Consider the following 24,622-nt stretch of genomic DNA (forward strand, 5'->3'; position numbering starts at 1 on the left):
GCGGGCCTCTGGCTTTCTGGGGCTTCTGATGCATCAGGACCCTGAGGAGCCCGGCACACACAGACGGAGCTGCCTCCCGCGGGCGAGGCAGCCAGGAAGGCTCAGTCATCCTCAGGCGCGCAGCAGAGGTGCTAGAGTGACAGCCCCAGGGGAAACGCTCCCTGAAGAGCAGTCGGGGACCTCAGGAGGCGCGGACGCCTTGCTGGGTTCAGAGCCCCTGGCTGGCCCCTCCAGCTGTGCGCAGGACATCGCCTGGCGTGGGGAGCAAGAAGAACCGCCTTCGCCCAGCTCCGCCCTGCACACAGCTGTCGGCTGGAATAGAGGGAGCTGAGCCCGCACCGCGAGGACGGTGGGTCAGAATTGGGGTTGGGGCGCCAGCCTCCCCCTGGCTCCTCCAGAACCTCTAGTAAGCAGGGAGGGGCAGAGGAGCCGTGCAGCAGCGGCCAGTCCGTGCGGCGTGTTCCGCGGTACCTAGAGCGTCCGGGGCAGCATCCACACAGGGGCCCTCTGCACGGGCTGCCTTTACTGGAAATGAGGAGAGCACAGTTAGTCCTGGGCGCCGGCAACAGCACACAGCCGGGAGCAGGGAAACTGAGGCACTGCAACCACCCAGGGTGTTGTGTGCAGTCCCCAGCGGCAGAGCTTGCGCCCAAGCAAGGCCAGCAAGGAAGGTGCACCATCGTCTCCACCGTCCGGAGAAGAAAACCCTTCCCTATTTCTGAAGAAAAAAAATCCCTGTTTTTTTTTTTCCTCCAAAAATAACTTTTCCTTCCAAAGCCACAGTTTGGGTTCATGTCTTAAAAGATGTATTATTTTTTGCAGTATTCATGCCAACAAAACAATAATACATGTGGCCTCAGACACCACAGAAGCCCTGCTTGGGAAGGACGTGACCCCGGGAAAGGGCGTGGGTGTGAAGCACACACATTTTAGAGAGGAAAATGTGCAGGTGTCCCGCTTTGCAAACCAATCGGCGACGTTTGGCCACGCCAGCCAGTCCCCCAGTTGGAGGTGGGTCTCGGTTTACCCAGGAGGCGTGGCTGCCACTGCAGGCGTGGCTATCTGGGGGTTCAAGAGCTCCCCTGAGGACAGTCATGTCGGGGCTCAGTGGATCCCCTCATTGTGAAGCCCTTCACGAGCGCAGCTCCCCGCCGGGGCGTTCCTTAGAAAAGGCTCAGAAAACGCGGAACATTTTCCCAAGAATCCCCCCAAAAACCCTGGTGATTTATCTCTGCATCACAATGTGCAAATGATTAAGCAAAAAATGAAACCAATCACCAAGAACTCAAGAACCCTTCCTTTTCCCCACCCCAGCCACCCCCACCCACTTTGCCACTGCTTCCTGAGACAGCACTTCTCAAACTCAGCGCCCCGGGAACCCCAGCGTGGCGACGGCATCCACTCAGAACACACAGGCTCTAGGAAGAAAGCACCCAGGCTCCCGTCTTCCTGCACACACGTGTGTTTAGACACCGACGTCCCTGCAGCACCCGCAGGTAGCTCTCCGCGCGGCGTCACAGACACGGCTAGCTCCAGTCATGGCAGCACTCAGCCGCCCGGGTAGGCTGAGGGCTCTGGACCCTTCCCCAAGCCCCACCGGCCTGCAAGACTCCAAGGGCGGGTGGCCAGCTTCCACCCCAGCCCCCGTGCCGGTCCTGCTTTTTAGTACACAAGCGACTTTGGGGTCCCCAGGCACTAAGGGATGTAGCGCAAAGGCTGGACTCTGTTTGGTGGTTAACCACGAACGCGACGGCAGGACGGGGCAGGAGGGAGCCGGCTCCCTGCGCCTGGCCTGAGGTTCTGGCTGCTCACAGAGTCTCTCCCGCTGTGATCACCCCAGCCACGATGACACCCAAGCCTTCCTGGCAAGCAAAGACCTCAGACTCCCACCAGCACCACCAGGGTGCCCAGGCCCAAGCACAGAGCCCCTGCCTGGAGGGCCCCAGGAGACCTTCCCCACCCCAGGGAAGGAGCATGAAGGAGGCAGAGTCCCGCTTCCCCAAACCTCCCAAGGTCTCCTGTTTTGACCCCAGCATGATCGCCTTGACCAAGAGGCCCCTCCCGGGCTGGCCTTGCCGCCCGATTCTGCAATGGGATCGTCCTGTAGCCACAATGAAGCTCTGGCTGTCGCCACCAGGCACCTGAGACTCAAGAGTGAATCTCTAATCGTGCCCATTTTAATGCATGTTATTTTAACAGCCACACGTGGCTGGCAGCTCCTGTACGGGGCAACGTGGTCTGAGAGCCGGGGAGAGCTGGCAGGAAGGTGCTGCAGCCACAGCCCCCCAAGACCCACAAAGCTTTGTGGGGGACCCGTGCAGCTGCACCTCCCCCTGGGGTCCGCAGCTGGCACTGGGCTTCCTTCCTGCCCCATCAGCCACAGGGAGCTCCACACTGCGTGAGAAGGCCCCGTGACCCGAGGTCGGACAGGCAAGCAGGCCCACAGCGAGCTCGAGACCCACAGACACTGACCAAGACCCGACAGGACAGACATGCACCAAAAACACGCAGACACGTGTGCTTGAGAAGAGGAGGAGGAGCCCACACAGGCACGGGGGAGCCCACACAGGCATGAGGGGGCAGCCGGTGTTGGGGGCTCCTCCAGGCACGGGGGCAGGAGGCAGTGAGATGGGGGGTGGGACAAGACAGCACAAGTCAGAGCCGCCGTGGCCACAGAGACCCCCCGGGACCCCCCTGGGGCAGCACAGCCCAAGCCCCGCAGCCTGCCTGGCTCCCCACCCGACCCCAACGTAGACACTTCCTCTGACTCCAGCACAGCCCCAGTGGTCCCTACGGGAACCAAGCCCCCGCCAGCCGGGTCGCTTGCCACCACGTGCCTGTGTTCTGAGCCAGGATGGGGGTGGGGGTCTCAGCAGTGAGTGAGGGTCCCTGTGTCCACACCATCCACCTACCAAGACCAGCTGACACCAGTAGGGTCCTGCCATGTGGGGTGCAGGCTCCACCTCCAAAGGGCAGGCAGAGGCACGGGTCCCACCAGACTCACAGAGCTCAAGTCAGGCAGCAGAAGGGTGCCAGGAGCCGAGCTCCCCATCAAGCTTCGCAGAGCAGGCCCCTCACCCAGCAGCCCAGGGACGTGGCAGGTAATGATTGCGGAAGAACTTCCTAAGCACGGCCCTACACTGGACAGGCTGCGGCTGCCCCAGGCCAGGGAACAGAGATGCCACCCCGTGACCTGCCAGGTGAGCACCCCAGGATGGGCAGGGAGGGTCTTCAAGGGCAGAGACTGCTCCTCACTCCCACCGCACCCCAGGCACCTTCCGGAAGCCCCAGACCCAGCAGCCCCACGTCCCTCACCACAGGCGTCCCAGGAGGAGGGCCGGGGCGGGTGGGCGCTCGCCCGTGGGGGAGGGAGTGGGAGGCACAGGCAAGGACCCCCCGGACACATGGGGAAGAGACAGGGGAGGGGTGGGGAGCCACAGAGCTTACCGGAGAGCCCGGAGGCTCCCGCGTGTCCTCACCTGGAGTTCGCCTTCAGGGCCAGCACCTCATCCCCAAAGAGAGGGCAGACGAGAGAGGGGCCCGAGAAGGGCAGTAACAGGGATTAAAGCACTTGGGGGCAGCGGGTGTCCAGATGGGTGGGGTGGAGGGCAGGAGGGAGAGAGAGAAAGAGAAAGGCTGAGACGAGAACGTGGAGCGGGCCGGGCTGGGGCAGCGAGCATGAGGGGCCGTGAGGCACGGGGCGGGTTCCGGCGTCGCTCCCAGCAAGGGCGTGGGGCCCTGCCACGCGGAAGCCATCGGGAAGCCTCGTGTCCACCTGGGACAGCACCGAGGTTCTGCCCAAATCACAGCCGAGGGTGCCCATTGTGGGGGGCACAGTGCTCATCCCCACAGCCACTCCCAGCCTCAGGGCCAGCGGCAGGGGCAGGGGAGGCAGTGGCAGCGCTGGGGGCTGGCACCAGCAGAGGCCATGCTGCCGACCCAACTCTTTCTGGGCCCTTGTCCGTTTCCTTAGCCTCTTTGAGAGGATGAATGAGCCCCTGGTGGTTTTCTTGGTTGTTTTGGGCCAGAAGCATTGCCCATCTTTCCAGCTCAAGGCACTGACCACGACTCCCCTTCTGTGGGATGTGGGATGGCTGGAAAAACGCGGCTCAGCCCCACTCCGTCTCCTCACACCCAAGCCCCCCAGTGTCTCGCCAGCTGTCACCCCGCAGTCCAGGAGGGGCAGCCAGGTGTCCATCTCGGACTCCAGGTCCAAGGGGCCAGATTTACTCTGCAACATGTGGATGGGGCACAGGGGGCCCAGAGAAGCCTGGCACCTCCTCAGGGTGATGCGTGGGGGGCTGGGGCTCAGCAGACATAGAATTAACTTGGGAAATGATTTTGATTTTCTCTGTCTCCATCCTTCACCCCAGCAGAGCCCTCACATGAGTCCTGTCTCCAATCTGCCTGACCCACAGAACCTCGGGGCCCGGGAGAGGGAACCAGGCTAAGCACCTGCACCCTTGGCCCACCTTGACCTTGGCAAACGGGGAGAGGAGGCCGGCCAGAATCTCCATCCAGGGGCGTGAGGCAGAGAGGATGTCCCACCCTCCCCGGAGGACGAGGGGCCCTGGTCCGTGCTACGTGCTCCAGACACTCTGGACCCAGAGCAGCGGGAAGGCCAGAGGCCCACTTGGAGCTTTCACCCCAGCCGGCCTCGACTCAGGCCAGCTGTGAGCTCGGGCTATGTGCCTGCAGCTGGAGGGAGTGCACTAACAGAGACCCCCTGCCTCCGAGACCCCTGGGGCCAGACTTGTGGGCGGGGTGGGGGATCCCCCACCCCCAAGAAGCCGCCCAGCTGCCCGGATCCACAGTGCTGCAAAGTAAAACCGAATCACTGGGGAGGGGGTGAGCAGGAAGAGTGATTTAAGGGCCCACATCACCGCCAGGCGGGGGTCTGGACACGCAGTCACACAGTCACACAGTCACACACGGAAGCACACACAAGGCCCTCACATCTCCATGACAGGTTGCGCACACGTGTGGCAGAGAGACCAGATGGCCGTGCACATGGCAGACACCAGGGTAGCAGCAGGGGGCACTGACCTTGGAGATGGCTCCGGCGGGGGATCCTTCCTTCAAACAGAAGCAACAGAGAGTTAGTGGCTGCCCACTCAGCACCCATGAGGGTCCCCCAACCAGTCCAGCCCCCCACAGTCCCACCACCCACCCCAGAGAGCCCACGGCCCCAGGAACGGGCACCCCAGGGCCCACGGAGGCAGCTCCGAGAGGGAAAAGGGACTCCACGGGGGGCCTCGGCTCTTCTGACCTGGGGGTCACTACCCCTCCACATTTACGGACACTCATTTTAACCAGAACCACACCAATATTAATAAAGTTCCAAAAAGGATGTGTTTGCGAAGAAAGCTCCGAAAGGGAGTTTAATTTACAATCAATTTTCAAGACAGACTGAGCTGCTCCGACTCTTTTTTCCATGCTTATCCTAATGGAATGATTCTCTTCCGCGTGACTTTCCAGGGGTGGCTCCATTGCGCCACAGTCAGTGAGCCCAGGGTTTGCACCGCTGACCAACTGTCCCGGCCTCGTCCTGCAGGCAAAGCTGTCTGGGCCTTCCGGCGTCTCATTTGGGGCTGTTTCTGCGGGTAAAGGCATTATGGATTGAGTGAGAGATTGGTGGATCGTGATTTGGCTCATCCATGGGGAGGCCCCTGCAATCTCATTCGAACGCCTGGGCTGGTGCCCCGGCTGGTACGCCGTGTTACAAGCAGGCTCTTTGGTGCACTTCCAAATACTTCATGTGACAGGGACCGTGTTGCCGTGGAACATGGTCCACGCTCTCGGGGAGGGTCCCTCATCACCTCCTGCAGCTCCCAGTGGCCCAGGCGTCCTTGGCTTGTGGCTGCACTGCCCCGTCTCTGCCTCCGTCTCTCCATGACATTCTCTGTGTCTCTGTGTCTTCTCCTCTTCTACCTCTGTAAGGACAGCTGTCACCGGGCTAGGGCTCAAGCTGTCACCAGGCTCATCAGCATGTTCCAGGGTGACCTCATCTCAAGATCCCAAGCCCAGTTACAGCTGCAAGGACCCTTTTTCCAAATCAGGTCACATTTGCACATTCTGCGACATTTTGGAGACCAGCATTCAACCCACTGCATTCCCCCGACCCCCCAAAATTCATGTCCGTCTTATGTCCAGAATACACTCACCCCTCCCAAGATCCCCCAAAATCTCCACCCTCTGCAGCATGGACTGTGTGTCCAAAACCTCATCGAAATCCCATCCGTTGGCTGGGTGCAGTGGCTCACGCCTGTAATCCCAGCACTTTGGGAGGCCGAGGCGGGTGGATCACCTGAGGTCAGGAGTTCGAGACCAGCCTGACCAACATGGTGAAACCCCGTCTCTAAAAATACAAAAATTAGCTGGGTGTGGTGGCAGGCGCCTGTAATCCCAGGTACTCGGGAGGTTGAGGGAGGAGAATCACCTGAACCCAGGAGGCAGAGGTTGCAGTAAGCTGTGATTGCATCACTGCCCTCCAGCCTGAGTGACACAGGGAGGCTCCGTCTCGGAGGAAAAAAAAGGAAATCCCATCCATTCAAAACGTCCCAAATCCCATCCTCTAAAGTCATGGCAATCACTTATATCAGGCATGTGTGAGGCCGTGGGTGTGTACCAACCTGGGGCTAAAGTCCTCCATGCATGGGCTTGTGACTCTAGAAAACAAGCCATCTGCTTAAAATATCAATGGCAGGACAGCCCTTCCCACTCAAAAAGGGAGAATGACAGAGGGGCCGCCGGCCACCACGGTTTCCAATCCAGCGGGGCAATCTCCACGTGGCACAGCTCTGGGGACGCTCCTCGGGGGCTCTCGGCCCCGCCAGCCCCTGCAGGAGCCTCGGGGTCGTTCCCCGTTTCCTGAAGGGCAGTTCGTGTTCACAGCTGAGGAGCGCCACCGGCCTGTTTCCTGCCTGCAGACTCCCGAAGTTCGATGCCTTCTTACCTTCGTCCAACGCTGTCTCTGCCAATCTAGTTTCTGCTGGTATGAAACTCCCCAAAACCTCTAGGGCCTCCTGAATATGCCACAGGCTGCAACGCCGTTAGATAAGAGGCCCCTCTGCACATCCTTCCTGATAGCTCCATCTTCAGGCCTCTGTGGAGACGGTGGAGGCTGCAGCCGCACACCTGGTGCCTCCAGCATGAGGCTGTCTGGCCACACCTGTGGCCTTCTCTCCAAAGCAGGCTTTGCCAACAGTGAATCTCCTAATTTAAGACCCTTTGCAAGCTGGACAGGCTGAGCACCTCCCAAACCTTCAAGTTCTGGTTTCTTACAGCGGTTCTGCCCTGAATGCCTCTTTTTTTTTTTTTTTAATAGTCTTTTGGCAGATGGGCCAGGTGCTGTTCTGAATCTCCCTGTTTCCTCTCATACTTTACTATGAGCAGCAGAAATAAATTAGGCTGCACCTTCCACACTTTGCTTGGAAATCTTCTTGGCTAAGTATCCCAGTTCATCACTTAAAAATTCTGCCTCTGCCCAACAGTAGCACACAGCCCAGCGGAGTCTCTGCCACCAACAACACAAGGACAGCCTTCCCTCCAGCTTCCAACAACTGCATCCTCACTTCCTCCTGAGCCCGCACCAGAAGCACCTTCAACATCCGTGTCCCCACCCACCATCTCTTCAGGACACCTCAGTTTCTTCCAGCCTGCATCTCAAAATACTCACGTCCAAAATCTCATCTAAATCCCATCAGTTCAAAAAGTCCCAAATTTCATCATCTAAAGTCATCAGAGGCCGGGCACAGTGGCTCACGCCTGTAATCCCAGCACTTTGGGAGGCCGAGACGGGCAGAGCCCTTGAGGTCAGGAGCTTGAGACCAGCCTGGCCAACATGGTGAAACCCCATCTCTACCAAAAATAACAAAACTTAGCCAGGCATAGTAGCAGGTGTCTGTAATCCCAACTACTCGGGAGGCTGAGGCAGGAGAATCACTTGAACCCAGGAGGCGGAGGTTGCAGTGAGTCAAGATCATACCACTGTACTCCAGCCTGGGCGAAAGAACAAGACTCCATCTCAAAATAATAATAATAAATACAATAATAAAGTCATCAGAATCATTTAAATCAGGTGTGCGTCAGCCTGGGGCTGGAGTCCTCCACGCACGGACCTGTGATTCTAGGAAACGAGCCCCTGGGTCACCCGGTTCCGATGTCATGCCCACGCTCGTAGGTGTTTGGCACAGCCGCACACGGCTCCCGGCATTAAAGTCTGGATTCATGCGCTACAGCTCCTGTAACTAAGTGCCGCTGGAGTGTGTAACAACAGATGTTTGTTCTTTCACAGTCCCAGAGGCCAGAGTCCAAAATCAAAGTGCAGGCAGGGCCTGCTCCCTCCGACAGCTCCAGGGAAGGGTCCTTTCTGCCTCTTCCAGCTTCTGTGGCTCCAGGCAGCTCTTGGCTTGTGGCCGCATCGCTTCAGTCTCTCTCCATCCTAGTTGGCTGTCTCCTCTGTGTGTTTCCAAATCTCTCTCTCCTTATAAGGACACTCATCGTCGGACTCAGGGCCCACCTGGAAAATCCAGGATGATCTGAAATCGTCCTAATAGGTTCCAGGGCAGAAGAATGTCTCTAGGAGGCAGAAACCAGCATCCAACCCACTGGAAGCCCCTGCCCCACCAAGGGCTTTCAGACACGGAACTGCTTGGGGACGGCCCTGGGCCTGGACAGGCCTGGCAGGTGCATTCGTGGTCCATCTCTCCTGCTCAGCAGGCCCTTCTGCAACCTACCTCGGCACCCGGCACTGTGACAGCCGTGGGCTTTGGACCTGAAGGAGAGGCAGCAGGTGCCATCAGCACCTGAGTCACCACCAGGCACTCGGGAGGACAACGGACTGGGACACTTTGTCGTACGACCCACGCACCTGGGTCCCATTAGGAGCCATGCACAGCCCCCAGTCCCATATCAACCTTCGCCCCTCCCTCTCTGCCTGTCCCCCGAACCAGCTGCCCCTCTGGGGGTGGGAGCCCAGACCAGGTCAGCAGACGCGGAAAGAGAAAGCACCACCATCACCAAGTCCAGCGTCCTCGCGCGTCCCAGCTCCCTAGAGTCCCTGGGGCACTGTCCGGGGCGAGTCTTCTGTGGGCAGCTGGGGCCCCCAGGAGGACTGAGACGCCCACCCGCCCCACCTGGAGCTCCCCGGCTGACCTGAAAGCGAGTCCAGATTTACTCTTGAGGTTCCTCAGCAGTTCCAGCTGGTTCAGCGGGGGGATGAGTCTGGGGCAAGAGAAGGAGAGGGGAGTGAGCATCTCACCCTCCTGAGTCCTAGGACACCTCCCTCTGCTTGCACAGCTCCACAGGCAGGCGCCTGTGGTGTCAGACACCCGGCGGCATGTGACATGGCCAGGCTTTCAGGCAGCTGCCCACTGGGCCCTGGGCTCAGGCCCACCTGTCTTGGGCAGGCCCGGGAGCCACCTTCGTTCTCTGGCTGTGCCTGGGGCCTTGTCAACCAGCAGGGACAGCAGGGAGGAGGGAGGAGGGCAGCCCTGCAGCCTGGAGCAGGTGGAGGAGGGTGCGAAGGTAGGGGGAGGCGCTACTCCCTCCCCCCTTCTAATCCCTGAACATCCCAGAGGAACATCACCCGAATATACTTAGGGCCCCGGCCCCTCTCTACACAGCCACTTTCTCTGCCAAAGCTGGAGGAGTTGGGAGGTGGGATACAGAAAAGGATTCTGCTTGGCAAAGAGCAGCTCATTCTGGAGTCTATAGGATGCGCCCAGCCTCATCAGGCACAGATGCCTTGGGGACCCTCCGCAGGTAGCCCAGCTCTGCTCCGAGCCCCCTTCCCAGTCCTGGTCATACCCACCCCCGTCTTCCTGCCCTGCCACCCACAGCCACCAGCAGGACCAAGTCCAGGCCCGCTGAAGCCGCCCAGGCGGGTGTGCAGGTGCCTCCCCACGTCTGGGTGGGATGTCCCCCTCTTCACCCCTCCCCACTCCCACCCACCTCACTCCCCCCACTCCTCCTCACTACCCATGCCCTCACGGCATTCCAGCTTCAGGAAGAGACACCCTCCTCTGGGGCCTCCACCCCACCCGGCTCCCTGACCCCCCTGCCCCTCCACTCCGCCTCCTCAGCCTCTGCTCCCAGGCTCTGCCATCCCATCCACGGCCTCCACCCCTCCCCACACCCACCTGTGGAGCACTCCCCACTGGGGCCGTGTCCTGGTCTCTCCTCTGCGTTGGAGGCAGGACGGCCACCTCCCAGCCCAGCCCTCACCCAGCTGACTCCCTACGCGGCTATGGCCACGGTCGCCCCCTGGAGATGCCCCTGCCCATGTCTTCCCTCTGCCCCAGGCTGGGCCATGGCCCACATCCCCCAGACTCTTCACCTGCCCTGGCTCTGCCCACCAGGCTTACTTGGTTCTCCAGACGGGCATCCTTGCCACTCTCCTGACCAAACACTCAATGGCTCCCCACTGCCTCCAAAACAAAAGGATGGCTGACTCCACTGTCTCTCAGGGCCTGGTGACCACCTTTCTGCCGACTTCCACTTCGTCCAGCCACACTCCTCCCTCCAGAGCTGCCCAGAAGCCCCTCCCTGCCCCCCACCAGCCTCTGGTGCCCCCCCTGCAGGCTAGGCAGGTGTGAGCTGGTAAAGCCGTGCCTGGCCCCTCTTTGTTCCCTCTGCAGCCCCAGAGGTGCCCCCAAAATGCTGGCAGGAGCGGGGCTCCTGTGAGCCCCCTCCCTGCAGAGGACAGTCCGCTGTCCAAGTCGGGACGGAGCAGGAACCCAGGTGGCTGGTGAGCTGGTGTTGTGGGCACAGCAGAGCCCAGACTGGCCGGAGTCTGTCTGGGGGCCACAGGTGGCTCCCCACCCCTCCTTGACGGGACCCACACGCACGCAGGCCCAGGTGAGAGACACACACGTCAGCCCTCAGAGCCACATAGGAGGCCATGCCTCGAACACACAGAGCAGCAACGCCAGGGCAGACAGGCAGGCAGCAGGGCCAGGGCAGGACGGGGCTGTGGGACGAGGGTGCAACAAGGGGAGGGGGCGGCCCTGGGAGAGAGCAGAGGCTGGGGAGGAGGCAGCCGGCTTCAGCGCCAGCCACCTGGCCCCAGGGGCGGCAGGGCCTCTGCAGACGTTGGAGATGTCTTATGGCTGAGCATGTCAGGGGCAGAGGAACCCTGGACCCACCACTGCCCAGCACCGCACCCACTTCCTTTCTGGGACTGGAGAGTCAACATTCTAACAGTTCCCAGGAAGGGCGGCCAGGTCTCTCCTCCAGGACTGGTGAGTGGCCCCTGGAGGAGTCATCGAGGGCTTCTGTGCAGGAAGCCCTCCTGGTCTATGTGGGGAGTGGCTGGCCCCAGGTTCTGCAGGGCAGTGTCATCACAGAGCACAAGCCTGACCACCCGACAGGGAAAGGCCCTTTGTGCTGTATGGGGGTGAGGCTTCCCATAGCGGCTTAGCGCTTTCCAGTCTGAACAACAGCCCTGTTTCCTGCTCTCAGCAGTGGGGATGGGGTGGGACGGCCTGGAGCCTTGGGGTTCCCCTGCGATGCCAGGGCAAGACTCAAGAGAAACTTGAGTCCAGGGCAGGAGACCCTGAGGCCAACCCCTGAGGCAAGCTGCCCCGCAGAGGCCACCCTGTGAGCCACGGTGGGACAAGGACTGTGGCTGGCCTGGGAGCACCCTTGGCCCCAGATGGGTGCCCAGCGCTAGGGCGGGGGAAGCCCCCCATCCATCATTCCTGCTCTGCTCACAGATGGGGCCCGTGGGGTGGGGACGGAGGCACGAGAGGAGCCAGGCCGGAAGCAGGACAGGACGAAACCACGGGGGACACAGGCGGGCTGGCAACAGGAAGCAGCGGCTGGGGGGAGGCGGGGTGAGAAGGGTGGATGGGCCCGGGGAGGGCAGGGTTGGCACGTGGGCTCCAGGCAGGGGAGGGCCCAGGGTGATCGGGCCACCCAGCATGGGGTCACGCAGGGCAGGGGGTATAGGGATGCTCGGTGGGCGGGGACAGCGGTCACTCTGCAGACCAAGTGGGCCACGGGGCTCCGGGGGCTTGCCCGGTCACAGTTCCAGACACAGAACGAGAACCACACACACACACAGGGCTTCTGTCCATGCATTTCCTACCTGGAGGCCCCGTAGGTTTGAGTTTGCGAACTTTCAAGTGTTTCCACACACACAAAGGGAAAAGAATAGAAAATTTCAAAAAGAACGGGATAAAAAAAAAAGAAAATGAAACAAATAGTTGAGGAAAGTAGGGGAAACAACAGAACAAAGAAAATTAGCACAAGGGCCGGTTCTGTCCCCGCCCTGGGCTGACAGAGGCCACTTTGCAGAAACAAGGGCATGGCCGACATTCCCAGGAAAGACAGGCAGGGCCAGGCTCCTAAGGTCGGGCTTCCAGGAGGTGCAGGGGGGATGGTGCTGAGGGAGGGATTGGGGCAGACCCCAGAAGGCGACTGCAAACATTGAGGACCGCCAAGGGCTCTGGCACCCTCCTCCCAAGTGACACCCTGAAAAGGCAGGTAGCAGCTGAGGACTGCCGCAGGTCTGTCCACCCTCACCAACTCAGGATCCTCAAGAAGAATCCTGGGCCCCGCCCCAGCCTAGAAGTCCCAGCCACACTGTGCACCTGCCCCACCCTCAAGGAATGCCCCACCCTCAGGGGAGGCCCCGCCCACAGGGAAGGCCCCGCCCACAGGGAAGGCCCCCACCCTCAGAGAAGGCCCCACCCACAGGGAAGGCCCCACCCACAGGGAAGGCCCCACCCTCAGGGAAGGCCCCACCCTCAGGATAGGTCCCACCCACAGGATAGGCCCCACCCTCAGGAAGGCCCCACCCTGAGAGAAGGCCCCACCCTCAGGGAAGGCCCCACCCTCAGGATAGGTGCCACCCACAGGATAGGCCCCACCCTCAGGAAGGCCCCACCCTGAGAGAAGGCCCCACCCTGAGAGAAGGCCCCACCCTCAGGGAAGGCCCCACCCACAGGGAAGGCCCCACACTCAGGGAAGGCTCCACCCTCAGGATAGGTCCCACCCACAGGATAGGTCCCATCCTCAGGATAGGCCCCACCCTCAGGGAAGGCTCCACCCTCAGGATAGGCCCCACCCACAGGATAGGTCCCACCCTCAGGGAAGGCTCCACCCTCAGGATAGGCCCCACCCTCAGGGAAGGCTCCACCCTCAGGGAAGGCCCCACCCACAGGGAAGGCTCTACCCACAGTGAAGGGGCCACCCTCAGGGAAGGCCCCACCCTCAGAGAAGGCTCCACCCTCAGGATAGGCCCCATCCTCAGGGAAGGCTCCACCCTCAGGATAGGCCCCACCCACAGGATAGGCCCCACCCTCAGGGAAGGCTCCACCCTCAGGGAAGGCCCCACCCACAGGGAAGGCTCTACCCACAGTGAAGGGGCCACCCTCAGGGAAGGCCCCACCCACAGGGAAGGCCCCACCCACAGGGAAGGTTCCACCCTCAGGGAAGGCTCCACCCTCAGGATAGGCCCCACCCACAGGATAGGTCCCACCCTCAGGGAAGGCCCCACCCTCAGGGAAGGCTCCACCCACAGGGAAGGCCCCACCCACAGGGAAGGCCCCACCCACAGGGAAGGCCCCACCCTCAGGGAAGGCCCCACCCTGAGAGAAGGCCCGACCCTCAGGGAAGGCCCCACCCTCAGGGAAGGCCCCACCCTGAGAGAAGGCCCGACCCTCAGGGAAGGCCCCACCCACAGGGAAGGCCCCACCCACAGGGAAGGTTCCACCCACAGGGAAGGCCTCACACTCAGGGAAGGCTCCACCCTCAGGGAAGGCCCCACCCACAGAGAAGGCCCCACCCACAGGGAAGGTTCCACCCACAGGGAAGGCCTCACACTCAGGGAAGGCCCCACCCTCAGGGAAGGCTCCACCCACAGGGAAGGCCCCACCCTGAGAGAAGGCCCGACCCTCAGGGAAGGCCCCACCCACAGGGAAGGTTCCACCCACAGGGAAGGCCTCACACTCAGGGAAGGCCCCACCCTCAGGGAAGGCTCCACCCTCTGGGAAGGCCCCACCCTCAGGGAAGGCTCCATCCTCAAAGAAGGCCCCACCCTCAGGATAGGTCCCACCCTCAGGGAAGACCCCATCCTCAGAGAAGGCTCCACCCTCTGGGAGGGCCCCACACTCAGGGAAGGCTCCACCCACAGGGAAGGCTCCACCCTCTGGGAAGGCCCCACCCACAGGGAAGCCTCCACCCTCAGGGAAGGCCCCACCCACAGGGAAGGCCCCACCCACAGGGAAGGCCCCACCCACAGGGAAGGCCCCACCCACAGGGAAGGTTCCACCCACAGGGAAGGCCTCACACTCAGGGAAGGCTCCACCCTCAGGGAAGGCCCCACCCACAGGGAAGGCCCCACCCACAGGGAAGGTTCCACCCACAGGGAAGGCCTCACACTCAGGGAAGGCCCCACCCTCAGGGAAGGCTCCACCCACAGGGAAGGCCTCACACTCAGGGAAGGCCCCACCCTCAGGGAAGGCTCCACCCTCTGGGAAGGCCCCACCCTGAGAGAAGGCCCGACCCTCAGGGAAGGCCCCACCCACAGGGAAGGCTCCACACTCAGGGAAGGCTCCACCCTCAGGGAAGGCCCCACCCACAGGGAAGGCCCCACCCACAGGGAAGGTTCCACCCACAGGGAAGGCCCCACCCACAGGGAAGGCCCCACCCACAGGGAAGGCCTCACACTCAGGGAAGGCCCCACCCTCAGGGAAGGCTCCACACTCAGGGAAGGCTCCACCCTCAGGGAAGGCCCCACCCTCAGGGAAGGCTCCACCCTCTGGGAAGGCCCCACCCTGAGAGAAGGCCCGACCCTCAGGGAAGGCCCCACCCACAGGGAAGGCTCCACACTCAGGGAAGGCTCCACCCTCAGGGAAGGCCCCACCCACAGGGAAGGCCCCACCCACAGGGAAGGTTCCACCCACAGGGAAGGCCCCACCCACAGGGAAGGCCCCACCCACAGGGAAGGCCTCACACTCAGGGAAGGCCCCACCCTCAGGGAAGGCTCCACACTCAGGGAAGGCTCCACCCTCAGGGAAGGCCCCACCCTCAGGGAAGGCTCCACCCACAGGGAAGGCCTCACACTCAGGGAAGGCCTCACACTCAGGGAAGGCCCCACCCACAGGGAAGGCTCCACACTCAGGGAAGGTTCCACCCACAGGGAAGGCCCCACCCACAGGGAAGGCCCCACCCACAGGGAAGGCCTCACACTCAGGGAAGGCCCCACCCTCAGGGAAGGCTCCACCCTCTGGGAAGGCCCCACCCTCAGGGAAGGCTCCATCCTCAAAGAAGGCCCCACCCTCAGGATAGGTCCCACCCTCAGGGAAGGCCCCATCCTCAGAGAAGGCTCCACCCTCTGGGAGGGCCCCACACTCAGGGAAGGCTCCACCCACAGGGAAGGCTCCACCCTCTGGGAAGGCCCCACCCACAGGGAAGCCTCCACCCTCAGGGAAGGCTCCAGGGAACAGAAACCCCCTAGGAGCAGGTGAGGGGGGGCGCGAGAGCTGGGAAGTCCCCGGGCTCAGTTCCCCACCTCAGAGGAGAGGGCGGGTGGGCAAGGTGGTGCCCACACAGACGGACTCGAGGGGTCAGGCCTGCGTGGACCAGGAAAAGGACCCTCAGAACCCCTCATCTCAGACCTTAATTTAAGCAAGAACCAGGCACCGAAAATCCCAGCTGGCTGCCACCTGCCCTTTTGTAAAACAAAAAAACACGGGAAAGCCGCCCTCCGACCACACAGGCTCACAGGACCTGCTGGCACTGCCTCGACAGGCACTTTCTAGGCCCCCTTCTCTGCTGCCCGAGGGGCTCCAAGGTTGTCTGTGTGCTCTGTCCTGTTGGGGGACACCTGGGACCCCCAGGATAATTTGAGTCTCCTGGTCCGAAAGCCTCACTGCGATCCGGGGTTACTTTCCTGCCCCGCACGCAGGAGCCCTAGGTCCTTGCTGGGGGACGGGGTCATGGTGCTGGTTCCACTCTTGAAGCCTGGGCGCCTCGAGCTGCCGGTCCAGAGCAGCCCGGGGAGGACCTGTCAGTCCAGAGCAGCCCGGGGAGGAGTTATCGGTCCAGAGCAGCCCGGGGAAGAGCTGTCGGTCCAGAGCAGCCCGGGGAGGACCTGTCGGTCCAGAGCAGCCCGGGGAGGAGTTGTCGGTCCAGAGCAGCCCGGGGCGGGGGGCATTTACCTTGAGCTCCCTGGGGAGCGTCCTTGCAACGTACACAACACAGCACGACCCACGGCCAGGACGATAAAGCAAAGGGGTGAGGAAATGAAAGTGAAGAGAAAGCCGCAGCTCTAACACAAAGGGCAGAATCAACGCCTCGAAATAAACCACACAGAACTCCTTTGTGAAAAATACATTTTAAAGAAAAAAATCAATCAAAATAATGAACAACAAAAAGTGGGGTTTAAGAACAAATGGAAAATAAAAAATGAAACAGATGCTTGGTGGCAGGTGCCCGGCGGCGGTACCTGTACATGGGCACGGTGACCGTGCGCTCGTAGTACTGCCACGTGGAGTGCAGGTCTGTGCGCGAGAGGTTGGTGGCGTAGAATCTCCAGGCCGACTGCGGAGGGAAAGACAAGGCAGTTGGCGAGGGGCAGGCGGCGAGGGGCGCGCCCAGGAGGGCCGGGCGTGGAGGGAACAGGGCAGAGGGGACCCCCATGCTGTGGGCCAGGCACTCAGGGCTCTGGGCCAGCAGGCCAGGCCCCAGTGCTGCATCAGCCCCACAGCCTCAGTTTACCCTCTGTAGGACAGACAGGCAAGACCGCTTGTCAGACGGTGGGGCCTGAAGGAGGGGAGCGGTCGGGGCGTGACTCGGGGCCCTCAGCGAGCTCTCAGGGAGGCTGTAGTCCTCCTTTTTCATGACTCACCTGGGCCCTGGCGGGTATCGCCTGTCCTGGGGGTTACCTTCCTGCCCTCCCGGGTGGGCCCTGGGCAACCTGAGGCGCTAGGGGTATGGATAGGGCCAGGGACCCCAGCCTCCATCCTCCCAGGGCGGGGGCTCAACCCGGCTGGGGGCATGAGCCTGTGGGTTAGAATGAACCTCGCCTGGCTGGATTTCCGTTCTCTATGCCTTTGTTTTGTTTTGCGGTGCTGAAATAGACATATCCTGAAGTTCACCATGTTCGCCATTTTAAAGCGTGCACTTCAGTGGCGCCTGCACACACAGTGCTGTGCGACCGCTGCCCCTATCTAACTCCACACCTCGTCGTCGCCCCCAAATAAACCCCCTCCTACCCCCGACGTTCAGCAGGCACTCCTGGTTCCTGGTCCCCCAGGCCCTGGCCACCGCCAGGGTGTACAGGGGCTCCACGAACTTCCCCGCCCCGGGCGGTTCCTGCCAAGGGCATCGCAAGCTGCACGGCCTTCCCCGTCTGGCTCCCTCCACTGAGCGTGACGTCCCCGAGACCCATCCGCGTCGTAGCAAGGGGCAGCGCCCACTCCTCCTTATAGGAGGATCGTATGGATAAATCACATTCCGTTCATCCATTAATAGACATTTCGGCTGTTTCCACTTTTTGGTTCCCATGAGTGGTGCTGCCGTAAAATGTGTGTGCACGTTTTTGGTCGAAGGTCTGTTTTCAATTCTTTTGTGTCTATACCTACAGGTAGAATGGCTGGGTCACGTGATAACTCCACGTTTACGAACTTTCTGAGAAACAACCGAACTGCTTTCCAGGGTGGCGGCACCGTTACATTCCTACCAGCAGGGGGCCCGATGTCCACACATCCTCACTACACTGATTTTCCGTTTGCTAACATGTCAGCCACCCTGGCCTGGCGCAGAGGCTCACAACACCTTGGAGGCTGAAGCAGGTGGATCGCCTGAGCCCAGGAGTTCAAGCCTAGCCTGGGAAACATGGCAAAACCCTGCCTTTACTTAAAACAAAAAATTAGCCAGATATGGTGGTGCACACCTGTAGTCCCAGTTACTCAAGAGGCTAAGGTGGGAGGATTGCTTGAACCTGGGAAGTCGAGGCTGCAGTGAGCCAAGATCACGCAACTGCACTCCAGCCTGGGCAACACAGCAAGACCCTGTCTCAAAAAAAAAAAAAAAAAAAAAAAAGTTGGCCATCCTAACGTGGAGCCTGAAGATGGGACTGAACTGCTGCCATCTCAGGATAAAACTCTAACAGATGAGGAGCGGCGTTTATGGATGAGCAGAGTAAGTGGTTTCTTGGGATGGACTGTGAACACTGCAGAGAGCAGGGTAAGGCCACTTCTGTCAGGTCCAAACCAACTGAGGCCAGAGAGTACACGGCGGGAGGGCTCACGCCTGCACGGCCGAGATGAGGACCGTGTCAAAGATATTCTAAAATAACCCCAGAAGGAATTCCTTGTCAGGAATGCAGCAATCCAGACAAGATGCTCTAGGAAGAACACTGGCCCAGCAGCAGCATCTCAACCAGTGAACGGCTGCCAACTCTGGTTTTCAGCCTCAGAGCCAGTGAACTCTGTTTCCAAGCAGCTTATGTGAACTTCTCAGCCAGGGAGAGCTTCCCTGCTCCTCCCTCTCCGGCACACGGGCGGCTGGCAACACTGGCTCGTCTTCTGGATGAGAGCCCCCCACCCTCCAGCCACAATGGTTCATCTCTGGTTATAAGCCTTTCTTCTAATTCCCAAATACATTCGACATGTTTTTTTTTTTTTTTTTTTTTTTTTTTGGTCGACAGAATCTACTCCAGGCAAAGATGTTGTGAACTGTGTTGAAATGACAAGAAGGACTGAGAACATTATATAAACTTAGTTGATAAAGCAGTGGCAGCATTTGGGAGGACTGACTGCGATGCTGAAAGGAGTTCCACTGTGGGTAAAATGCTGTGCAACAGCATCACATGCTACAGAGAAATCTTTCGTGAAAGGAAGAGTGAATCGATGCAGCAAACCTCATTCTTGCCTTATTTTAAGAAATCACCACAGCCGGGCGCGGTGGCTCACGCCTGTAATCCCAGCACTTTGGGAGGCCGAGGCGGGAGGATCACGAGGTCAGGAGATCGAGACCATCCTGGCTAACACGATGAAATCCCGTCTCTACTAAAAATACAAAAAATTAGCCAGGCATGGTGGCAGGCGCCTGTAGTCCCAGCTACTCGGGAGGCTGAGGCAGGAGAATGGCGGGAACCAAGGAGGTGGAGCTTGCAGTGAGCTGAGATTGCGCCACTGCACTCCAGCCTGGGTGACAGAGTGAGACTCCATCTCAAAAAAAAAAAAAAAAAAAAAAAAATCACCACAACCCCAGCCTTCAGCAGCCCAACCTCATCAGCAGTGGCCACCAGCATCGAGGTGAGACCGCCTGCCGGCACAAAGACTGCAACTCGCAGAAGGCTCAGGTGATTGTTGGTATTTTTTTTAGCAATTAAGTATTTGTGAGTGAAAGTACATGCAATGTTTTACTGTTTTTTAGACATAATGCTACTGCACACTTAGTAAGCTACGGCATGGTATAAACATAACTTTTTTTTTTTGAGACGGAGTCTCACGCTGTTGCCCAGGCTGGAATGCAGTGGTGCAATCTCGGCTCACTGCAACCTCCGTCTCCCAGGTTCAAGTGATTCTCCTGCCTCAGCCTCCTGAGTAGCTGGGATTACAGGTGTGTGCCACCATGCCCAGCTAATTTTTTTGTATTTTTAGTAGAGATGGGGTTTCACCATGTTGGCCAAGCTGGTCTCAAACTCCTGACCTCAAGAGATCTGCCCGCCTCAGCCTCCCAAAGTGCTGGGATTACAGGTGGGAGCCACAGTGCCCAGCCTGTAAACATAACTTCCATATGCACTGGGAAACCACGAAATTTGTGTGACTCGCTTTATTGCCGTATCTCTATTGTAGTGGTCTGGAACCACGGCTGCAGGTCCTCTGAGGTGCACCCGTGGAGAGGCCCAGCTGTGCTCTGGAAATGTGCACCAGCTGCTGTTAAGAGTGACCTTCGAGGGAAGCAGGGCGCACGGGACCCTGGGTGCTCAGACGCTGCTTTTTCTGGCACTATTTTAACCTTTTCACCACACGTACATGGTCACTTTTTAAACCGTCAATAGTGGAATGAGATTTGGGGGCATTTTTGTTCTTCTTCATACTCTTGCATGGAAATAAATCGCTGTCTGTAGTTTTTACAGTGGAAGATAAATACACACCTTAAGGTAGGCTGGACCCAGAGCCAAGACCACAAGAGGCACATCCCCTGCAGTGGCCACTGACACTCCGTGGCTTGTGGCCACGTCTCCAGTCTCTGCCTTTGTGGTCACACTGCTTTCTCCTCCTGTGTCAAATCTCCTTCTTACAAGGATGCATGTGATTGCATTTAGGGCCCACCTGGGGTAACCCAGGATTATCGCCATATCAAGATTTGCTGTCTAAGACAGGAGAGAGCCTACAGCCACATTCAGCTGGCAGGGATACTGGTCAGCTCTGCGGGTCCAGTGGATGGAAGACTTTGGGGAGGAACTGAAAGAATGGTTGGTCCCAAGGGGGTCCTGCTGTCTGTCCACATTTTCTTTTTTTTTTTCTTTTTGAGATGGAGTCTCACTCTGTTGCCAGACTGGAGTGCAGTGGTGTGATCTCGGCTCACTGCAACCTCCACCTCCCTGGTTCAAGCGATTCTCCTGCTTCAGCCTCCTGAGTAGCTGGGATTACAGGCGCACGCCACCACGCCCAGCTAATTTTTGTATTTTTAGGAGAGACAGGTTTTCACCATGTCGGCCAGGCTGGTCTTGATTTCCTGACCTCGTGATCCTCCCGCCTTGGCCTCCCAAAGTGCTGGGATTGCAGGCATGAGCCACCGCGCCCGGTCATTGTCTGTCCGTATTTTCAAGGTGGCTCAGGAATTACTTGTGGATGCCACAGTGGTCACTGCGCCCTACCCACCCCCAAATGGTGGGACGGCACTGGGTGGGGTCTGGGCGGGTGTTGTGGGGGCCCACAGCCAGCATCAGGGGTCAGACGAGGTCAGGCACTGACTCGCTGCAGTGTGTGGACTCTGGGAGCCTCGGCCCTGCAGCTGCAGAACAGGCGTGCTCGCCTCCCAGGGTGCGGTGGAGAGGACCTGATGGCCGGTCCCCGGCACACACACAAGGCAAGGGCCACTCCAGCGTCCTCACACGAGCCACCCCTGTGCAGCCTCAGGGGTCGGAGCCATTTCTCAACACACACACTTCACATCCTTGCTCCTTCCACAGATTCCCACAGAGGGTGAGGGCTGTGGCCCCATCCACAGACAGGGCAATGCCAAGGCCCCGGCGGCCTCCACTCCTCGACAAGGGGACCAGGACAAGGGCTGTGCTGGTCCCCGGGGGACACCTGGACTCACCTGGATCAGGCCTGCTGCCGGATTCCGCCTCTTCTCAAAGTGCTTCTGCCTGTGCTGCTCCTGAACCTTCAGGGCAAAGCCAGACCCCAAGATGCCCTGCAATTCATCAGGGTCAGGCCACACCCCAGGGACCCCCCATACCCAAATTCATCAGGGTCAGACCACACTCCAGGGACCCCCACACCCCAATTCATCAGGGTCAGACCACGCTCCGGGGACCCACACACCCCCCAATTCATCAGGGTCAGACCACGTTCCAGGGACTCACACCCCCCACAATTCATCAGGGTCAGACCACGCCCCAGGGACTCACACACCCCCCAATTCATCAGGGTCAGACCATGCCCCGGGGATCCACACACCCCCCAATTCATCAGGGTCAGACCCGTCTCCACCGATCTATGCCTCCCCCACCTTCATCAGGGTCAGACTGCATCCAGGAACCCACATCCCCACAATTCGTCAGCATCAAGAGGAAGGAACCCTCTGGCTTGCAGGAGACATGGCAGGACCCACACTGAACTCAGAGTGGCCTCTCTTTCCCTTCCACACGGAAGAGTCTGCACGCCCATCTTGAAGGGCACACAGTGAAGGGGACACCAGGGCCAGCCTCTCGCCGTGCACCAGCTGCCCTGCCCTGCCCTGCACTGGGGCAACAAGGGTTGACAGGGCCCCTCCACCTCCCTCTGAGCTGGGTTGGCCTCACTGCCTGAAGACCCACGAGGGAGCTGTGTCACCAGCCGCCCTGCTCCTGGTCACAAGGACCTCCTGCTGGGCCCCACTCAGACTAAGAGGGGCCACCAGTGACTAACAGAGCCCCCCGAAGCTACAGCCGCAGCCCTGGGCATGCTCCTGCTGGGGCTGGGGAACCCCCACTCCAGTCCTTGGGGAACAAGGCCTCTGACCCTGAGCTGCCACCTCCAGCTCCTGGGGGCTGTGGACCTGCTGAGAGCCGCTCCTGCCCCAGGTCCCACCTAGGGAACTGTGCCCAGGGGCCTGTGGTCACCTCGGGAGCCTACAAGACCTCGTCCCCCTCCAAGGCAGGCAGGGACAGCTGGACTTACTGCAGGCAGCGCAAAGAAGGAGACGCCGATGAGGGTGAAGGTCGCCGCCAGGAGCCTGCCGTTCCAGGTCTGGGGGTACTTGTCCCCGTAGCCAATGGTGGTCAGCGTGATCTGTGGGACCGCAGGCTCTAGTCACACGAAGGGCCTGCTCACACCCCTGAGGGCAGGCTGGACGCCCATTGGCGACTCGGGGCTTGGGATGGGACAGATGCGGAGCCACCCCCGTGTCACCACCCACACAGGGGCTCAGTGAGGCCAGCATCAGTGTCGGCTGCCCTCCATCCCCAGAGCCCTCTCTCCTCCTCCCCTACAGGCCAGAAGCGGGGTCCAGCCAAAGGCTGTGTCCCCATTTCACATCGAGAACCAGAGGCCCAGCAACGTGACTCCCACGAGGCTCGGCTAGGACAGCAGCCCCCACCCCATCCCCGCCGAGTGGAGAGCGCAGCTGGGGAGGAAGGAGTGCCCAGAGGGACCCAGAGGAATGCGCAGGGCGTGCAGGGGGCTCCCTGAGCCTGAGCTGAGGCCGGAGAGGGGTGGGTGGGAGGAGGCCACCACAAGAGGTGGGGGAGTGGTCCCCACCAGGCCATGGCGGGGTGGGCTGCTCCTGGAGCAGGGACCCCAGGGGTTGTGTTTAGTTTCTCTAGGGGTGGTCGGGCCAGGTTGGACCTCCCCAGGGGTCCCGGTGAGCCCAGGAGCACCCGACTCGGGGCCTGGGTGAGGGGAAGCGAAGGACGGACACGTCTCCAAGCAGCTCCGACAAGAGACGCCTGTGCTGGGGCCAAGGAAGGCAGGGGCAGGCACCCTGCACTCAGTGCTGGACATGTGGGGGCCGCAGCCCACCCCCGCCTGCCAGAACCACACGGACCACAAGCCAGGGGGCTCAGGACAGCCGCACAGAGGCTGCTCTGGCTGGGACCAGAAGGCGGGCCCGGGACAGGCCCTGGGAGGGCAGAGTCTTAGATAAACAGAGGAAGGGGTCGAGGCCTGAGCGCAGACAGCAGGGCCAGGAAGGGGAGACCTCTCACCAGGACCTGCAGCCCCACCTTGGGGAGTTTACCCTGGGCTCTGAGGACGCTGCTGTGTGTTCTGAGGACAGGGTGGGCCTGCTGGGCCGCGCCTGCTCCACACCAACAGGAAGCCGCGGCCTGGCGCTGCTTTGCGCCACCTGGGGGCCTCGGCTGCCACCACCACGCGGAGCGCACAGGAGGCTCTGGGAAGGAGGCTGCCACACAGAGTGGGGGGGAGGCTGGGCGAGGCCTGACCGAGAAACCTCTCCTGGGAAGACCGAGCCAGGGTCTCAGCCCTCTACACGATTTCGTTACCAGAGGAGGCGTGTTTTTTTTGTTTTTTTGTTTTTGTTTTGAGACGGAGTCTCACTCTGTCACCTAGGCTGGAGTGCAGTGTCGCGATCTCGGCTCACTGCAAGCTCTGCCTCCCGGGTTCACGCTATTCTCCTGCCTCAGCCTCCCGAGTAGCTGGGACTACAGGCGCCTGCCACCACGCCCGGCTAATTTTTTGTATTTTTAGTAGAAACAGGTTTCACCATGTTAGCCAGGATGGTCTCGATCTCCTGACCTCATGATCCGCCCGCCTCAGCCTCCCAAAGTGCTGGGATTACAGGTGTGAGCCACTGTGCCCAGCCAGGAGGCATGTTTTTGAAGACATGAAACAGTGACTATTGCCATTCTCAACTCAATCACATGATCGCAAGGGTTGAGGGGGAAGGCGGAAAACCAGGAGGGAGAGGATGGGGACTGGGACAGAGATAGAGACAGAGAAATAGACACAGGCAGAGAGATGGAGACAGAGAGATAGAGAGACAGAGATAGAGAGACAGAGAGACAGAGGCAGAGATAGAGACAGAAAGATAAAGAGACAGACAGAGAGATAGAGAGACAGAGAGACAGAGACAGAGAGACAGAGAAATAGAGATATAGAGATAGACAGAGACGGAGACAGATAGAGACAGAGACAGAGAGATAGAGACAGAGACACAGAGATAGAAATAGAGACAGAGATAGAGAGACAGAGACTGAGACAGACACAGAGAGATACAGAGACACAGAGAGACAGAGACAGAGAGATATGCAAAGAGAGAAACAGAGACAAAGACAGAGACAGAGAGATACACAGAGACAGAGAAATAGACAGAGAGATACAGACAGAGAGATATGGGCCTGGCACAATGGCTCACGCCTGTAATCCCAGCACTTTGGGAGGCCAAGGCTGGTGGATCGCTTGAGCCTAGGAGTTCAAGACCAGCCTGGCCA

The 24,622-nt window shown here is 60.1% G+C and overlaps 1 protein-coding gene across 6 annotated transcripts in view; it reads right to left on the minus strand.

Moving 5' to 3' along the window:
• KCNQ2 (potassium voltage-gated channel subfamily Q member 2) overlaps window positions 1-24,622 on the minus strand; it is a 76,483-nt gene that overhangs the window by 16,935 nt on the left and 34,926 nt on the right. For 5 of the 6 annotated variants that reach the window (XM_054542358.2, XM_054542356.2, XM_024238773.3 and 2 more), the window contains exons 6-11: window positions 22,353-22,463; window positions 21,289-21,384; window positions 16,457-16,551; window positions 12,092-12,121; window positions 9,157-9,225; window positions 5,047-5,076 (exon numbers count right to left, since the gene is read on the minus strand). In XM_054542358.2, the coding sequence (XP_054398333.1) occupies window positions 5,047-5,076; window positions 9,157-9,225; window positions 12,092-12,121; window positions 16,457-16,551; window positions 21,289-21,384; window positions 22,353-22,463 (431 nt within the window). The remainder of the gene's footprint in view (window positions 1-5,046; window positions 5,077-9,156; window positions 9,226-12,091; window positions 12,122-16,456; window positions 16,552-21,288; window positions 21,385-22,352; window positions 22,464-24,622) is intronic. The other variant, XM_024238775.3, reaches the window with a different exon arrangement.

Source organism: Pongo abelii, chromosome 21 (assembly GCF_028885655.2).
Source record: "Pongo abelii isolate AG06213 chromosome 21, NHGRI_mPonAbe1-v2.0_pri, whole genome shotgun sequence".
Lineage (NCBI taxonomy): Eukaryota > Metazoa > Chordata > Mammalia > Primates > Hominidae > Pongo > Pongo abelii.